This window comes from Ursus arctos, unplaced genomic scaffold (assembly GCF_023065955.2).
Source record: "Ursus arctos isolate Adak ecotype North America unplaced genomic scaffold, UrsArc2.0 scaffold_10, whole genome shotgun sequence".
NCBI classification, from domain to species: Eukaryota; Metazoa; Chordata; class Mammalia; order Carnivora; family Ursidae; genus Ursus; species Ursus arctos.
Genome location: NW_026622764.1, coordinates 62,128,872 through 62,134,871, shown reverse-complemented (window position 1 = coordinate 62,134,871; position 6,000 = coordinate 62,128,872). Strand labels below are relative to the sequence as shown.

The window sequence follows — 6,000 nt, the reverse complement described above, 5'->3', positions numbered from 1 at the left end:
TTAAAGAAACATACACCAGTCACAGGGGGAAAGATGAGGAAACCACTAGGTTTTTATACTTTTGAATTAGCAACAATGTCACACTGGTTGAATATAGAATTTAACTTAGCTTAGATTTAGAGTTTAGAATGAATTTATTTTCGTCTGGTTTTATGAAAATGCAATCATCTTGCTCTGTTTAAGGTGCATTAACTATTCTAATCTATTGTTATTCTTTTCTAGCACTGAGAACTTTTGCCACATTTTGAAATTCTGTTATTCATAAAGCCTGGTATTTACACTGACTAGCAATTCAACCTGAAAGAGGTCATTAAAAAAAAAAAAAAACTTGAAATAAAACTTCGGTCATGACAAAAATCTCATTAAAAATCATCAATCATCAATATTTATTAAGACAAACATTGATTTTATTTACTGAAGGGAAAAATTGGGCAACCTAAAACTCCAAAATACACCTGACTTCCATTTTAAGAGGGAGTTTGATCGTGACTCCATGAGAAGAAGGCTTGCTTGCTTTAATTTGTGCTGTAATTTTTTACACGTTAAGAAATAATTTGCTAATATTTGTGTATTAAAGCCAAACCGTAGGGCTGACTGAAAAGTCCTTGATGAGTAATCATCTCTAAAGACCCTAAAAAATTATGAAAAGCTCTACTATTTCAGCTACATTGTTTTTGGCATATAAAAATATCTATCATAGGAGTCAACTACCACATGAAATAAGTCAGATTTGTTTTAGTTGAAAAAAAAAAAAAAACTAAAAATTTCCTGTGGATTACTGCAACAGTACAAGAATACACGGTGCATTTATTTATTAACCAAAAAAAAAAAAAAGTAAAACAAATCGTGAAAGCAAAAGCTGGTTACAAAACCAGGGTTTTTGATAGCCTTTGCCTTAAACATGTTACGCGTTAATTGAAATGCCACAGTTGATAAATGCTAGAAAGTGTAAGTTAGCTTTTGCTAATGTTCCCCCTCCCCAGAGTACTATGGAAAATATGTATACGCATGGTCAACGCTTCCTCCTTCAAGTATCACAATCTTGTGGTGACGTAATCCTCGTGGGTGACTGTGTCTGTGAGGCTGGGATCATAGTCTATACTAGAGTCCTCTTCCTTTGCGTGCTTCTCCTTTGGTATGATTGGCACAGTGTCCTCCACCACCACCTTCTCCGACGTGAAGGAACACACTCTCTTGCCCACCTGCAAACCCAGGGTGTCCGTATTCCTTTCTCGGTGGTCCACTAATATACACTGTTCACTGAGCCCGGGGATGTTCAAGTCACCCCGCGACGCTAATCCTCGAGATTCCAGTTGAATATTTCTCTCCAGTGGTCTTTCGGCCTGTTGACGAGTAACTTCTTCTGAAACAGAGAAGATTTGGTTTGCATTTTGCTCAGCAGCATTTTGTTTTGATCGTCTGTGAAATAACCCGAAGTTTTTGATATCGGTCACAAAATTCACTTTTCTCTGCTTCTCCCTCGGGGGCTCCTGCACCACCAGGGCCGAGCCGTTGCTTATGTTGTGTCTCTCGGAGGCAATGGCGGCTGATCGGGGGTGAATGAGCGTGGTTAAATCGAAGAGGCTGAAGTTCTTTCGCTTGTCCTTGCTACTGCCTTCGTTGTCACTCTTTTCATCCGAGTCGGCGGAATTGGAGGACTCCTTCGTGGCCTGAGCCGCCTGCACTGTCGAGAGTTTGCTTCCTCGTAGCAACCCCAGCACTTCAAAGCGGAAACTGGAAATGTCTTGCTTTAGTTCCTAAGTGGGATGCAAAATGATGAAATTAGCTTAGGACCTAAACACATAGACATTAGGTACCATCACGAGCACGCCTCATATATGGCTCTGATGTATTTTCATGCATTTTTAAGAGCGAGGATTCTGCTCTGCGGCGGTTCTCTCCCCGGCCCTTGAGTCGTTTTGATGCCTGCTCATTTCCCTGCTGGAGCTCTGTAGCAACGCGGAGACTTCTGGGGTCGACGCAAAAAGAAACAAGGGTATATGGGATTTCTGTGGGACTGCAGTTTCAAAGGCCTCCTCTCGAAAATCTTCATCTGCTTTCAAGTCCCCTCTCGTTTTCTCAGGGATGCATTTTTTAAAAGATTTTTAATATTAGCACATGCTGCTGTCCAAGGGCTGTCTAAAACAAAAAACATTACAGTGGTATCTACCCCTCCAAGAGTTGGCAGTTACCTTCAATTGCTTACTACCTCGGAGTTGAATTTATCTCAGCATCTGGGTCAGCTACTAAATCTTATGAATTGCTTCAGATCAGACAGCATTTCTTAGATTCATCCTTTACTTTGATCTTTTTGGACAACTGAATTCTCAGTCCTAACCTGACGGTGGCCTTTCTGGTGGCTTCCTGCCTCTAACCTATGTCCCAAAGCACCATGAGTCATTTAACTACAAAATTTGGATGTTGTGGCTGCAAAGAACATTCGGGATCCTGGGCAACTTTCAACCTGTGCTTTGCATTTTGCAATTCATCTACCTTCTTACCTAACCAACTGCTTATCTCTATTCTCTTGTCAGACCTGTTGCTTTTCTCTGTTAAAGAGTCTGCTGCAGGGTTTTTTGCTTCTTTGTTTTTACCTATAAGGTCTTACTGACTTTGCTCATTCTTCCAAAACCTCTAAGAACTCAGGCAGAATAACAAAGGTAGTTTACACTCATGTGCAAGCATATATACATTACGTGTATTCCACCTTTCTCTTCTGATAGAATTGAAATAAAAAAAAAAAAACAAGCAAACAAACTCAGGAAGAAAGACTAAGTTTGTAAGCTATACTTAAGCGCAAGCCTTGAATTTCCTACTACCAAAGCTGTGCAGAGAACAAAGAGGGTTTTTGTTGTTGGTTTAGCATTTTAGTTACCAAATGTTTCAGGTTCAGAAATCAGACTGAAATTTAAAGCTCACTCATTAGAGTGTTGCTAGGATTAGCGTGTCCAAATGCCACTGGGCACTAGGATTTTCTCTGCCTCCAAGTATAAATCCCCTCCATATTTCAGATTAAATGTGATTGAAAACAATGTATTTTGAAAAGAAATTTCACTGCTTTTTTTTTCTTTTTAATAGTTAAATAGCCTTGAATTTAAAAGTAAGAAGGGGTGCCTGGTGGCTGGCTCTTGATTTCAGCTCAGGTTATGATCTCAGGGTCCTGGGATCAACCCTTGTGTTGGGCTCTGCACTCAGTGGGGAGTCTGCTTGAGATTTTCTCTCTCTCCCTCTGCCTCTCCCCTTTCTCTCTCTCTAAAATAAATAAATCTTAAAAAAAAAAAAAAAAAAAGGAAGAAGACCCGTAGCCTTGCTGGAACGCATGGCTGAGTTTCCAGCTCCGATTTTAACTGTGCTGTGCCTGGTTCCATGCTCTGAAAAACTGGCCTTTTGGTGATGAGGAGGAAAATGATTACCTTAAAGTTCTCTTCGGTCAGACCTTCCTCAGTTTTGGCATCTCTGATCATTGCCGCGACGTATCGCTTCACTAGGTTCCTCATGACCTCCTGAGGCACGTCAAAACACAAGAATTGATATTCAGTGCAGAGACATGTTTTCTTTCTTGAGTCAGTTGTGAAGAGGGGACTGTACTTTATTTTAATGCAAATTTCAAGATACAATAGAATAACTTACTTGATATTGGTGATGTCTTCTCAAATTATCAGCAGCTCGCCTCTGAAAAACAAAGAGGCATTTACTTTTCAGTTAGAGTGATATATTACCATTTTGGAAAATAATTTATTGTTCTTTTAATTGAGAATATATTTTCCTCACTTCTCCAAAGTGAAAAATTTACTAGACAATGAACACTAGCTAGAGAGGGCTTCACATGAGTCAAAAGAACGAATGAACCAAAACAACGGAGTGCAAAGTTGTAATTCCTAACATATAGACAATAAACATTTAGACCACGTTAACAATGATGGGAACGTTGTTCTTTTAATAGAAGGTGACAGAGAATTAGATAATCATAGCTGGTATGTACCCCAAATCACTTGAAATAATTCTAAGAGACATGGATGAGACATATCAAATAAAAAAATAAAAGAAATATCAAATAAAGACAGAAATTCAATTGAGTGAAAAGCTCACATTATAACAATTGAGTAAAGAGCTCACACCATAAATATCAGCTTAGCAAGATTGAGAATTTAGCCATGATATGGTACATGTAATCAGAAACAATGGTAGGCCACTAAACCCCCCAACACTAATTTCAATCAGATGTATATTAAGAGGGATTTGCTGCTTCAATTAGGTGGTTGGATTTAACAAAAAATAAAAAGATTCTGTTCAAACATCAGGCTCATAAATTCGTCATTTTAAAAAATAAACATGAATCTTAGCTGTCATTTTGAAAAGATCAGAGTGGTTTGGGAGTGCAGCTAGAGTTAGCACGGAGCAGTGATCCTGGAGAGTAGAATGGAGACAGAGGATGTTTAATGACTAAAGAAAGTCCATAATAAATTGAATTAAATAATAAATGACACTAAAATTATATAATTGCAGATTTCATGGGTATTCTAAACTATACTAGAAAAAAAGCTATCATAATCCCCATTTTGTGCATGTTGAATAAATATCAGTATTGATTTTTAAGGAAGAAAACAGACCAAATTAAAATAAAAAAATATTTCTGTAACAAAGGAATGAATTTGGTATATTGTGAGAAAGCAAAGAGATAACATATCTAGGGTTTAAATAAATCTTTTGATCTTACTCCTTACTAAATACTTAATCATAAGCTGATAAAATGGAATTTTAAAGAGAGTTGTGAATACATCACTGTGAAATGACATTAGGAAAAAATCAAACCATGCAAAAGAAGCTCTTTTTTTCTCTTTTAGGGGAATAGGGGAAAATGACTTTTTCACTGGCCAGGAGAATAGATTTGTGTTTCATGATTATTAGTGACTTTAAGGAACAGTTGAGATAATGCTTCACTTCCTAAAAGCCACTTATTATTTAAGTACCATTCAGTTTTACATGAATCTTAAACAAATTTTCAATATGATTATGGTATTCATTAAAGGACTGGGAAGTTTGAAACAAAATTAGAGTATCTTGGAAAAAATATAGCATGGGAATTTTATGACTGAGCCACAAGATGGAGGTATATGACTCCTATTGAGACATAGCTCAGCTGAAATCCAAGACAAAAAGCACTTCTGTAAGGACACAGGCCTTCCAGATCTCCTTAAATTTACTTCAAGTGGACACAAATACTAAAGCAAGCTGCATACCAAGTTCTTTAACACTCTCACCATAAATATTGTGCAGGAGACCCGTATTCCACAAGTAAGTAGATGGAAACTCTGAATTTAGTATAAAATTTAGTCAACTCAAGCTTGATTACTTTGGGCTTCTATTGCATTTTGCTCTTCTGTTTTGGTCAAAAAGCCAATAAAAAGCAGTTAGCAGAGAGCACTCTGAAGTCAAGATTTAACTTCAAATTTCCTTAACATAAAATTAAAGCTAAGAATGACAGAATCAGAAAATGATGAGTAACAAGGAAAATTATCATGATGCATTTTAGTATTGAAAAGAGCACAGACTGCCTTTTTTTCAGCAGAACCTATTCATAAACAAATTTAAAAATTTGAATACAAATATAAGAAGATCAAAGATTACACTTTAAAAACTAATCTGAGATTGATTTTTCTAGGGAAATTTCTTTTTAAGAAGCAAAATAGTCTGACAGAACATAGAAAGAGTTTCCTGTGATGACTTAGAGGAGCTATTCTCTATCCATAGACCAGATTTAAGGCTAAGTTAATATGATTAATTGTTTTTGCCAAGCACTGTTCTTCCACACCTACATAGTAATACTATACAACTATCTTTAGTCTCGCGAGATTTTATCAGCCAGCTGAACTTCAGTATCCTAGGAAAATAAGAACTGATGACGCTAATCATCTGAATAACGAAAACAGAAATGAACGCAATAAATTCACCAAATGACGACCACTAAATTATGCAGCTCAGATATTTCTCATGTCTATG

At 36.9% G+C, this 6,000-nt stretch overlaps 1 protein-coding gene across 1 annotated transcript in view; it reads right to left on the bottom strand.

Moving 5' to 3' along the window:
* Positions 1-881: 881 nt before the first annotated feature.
* Positions 882-6,000, bottom strand: part of TRPC4 (transient receptor potential cation channel subfamily C member 4) — a 142,227-nt gene continuing 137,108 nt past the window's right edge. The window contains exons 8-10 of the mRNA XM_026493170.4: positions 3,631-3,672; positions 3,414-3,503; positions 882-1,757 (exon numbers count right to left, since the gene is read on the bottom strand). Of these exons, the coding sequence (XP_026348955.1) occupies positions 1,035-1,757; positions 3,414-3,503; positions 3,631-3,672 (855 nt within the window). The 3' untranslated portion in view covers positions 882-1,034. The remainder of the gene's footprint in view (positions 1,758-3,413; positions 3,504-3,630; positions 3,673-6,000) is intronic.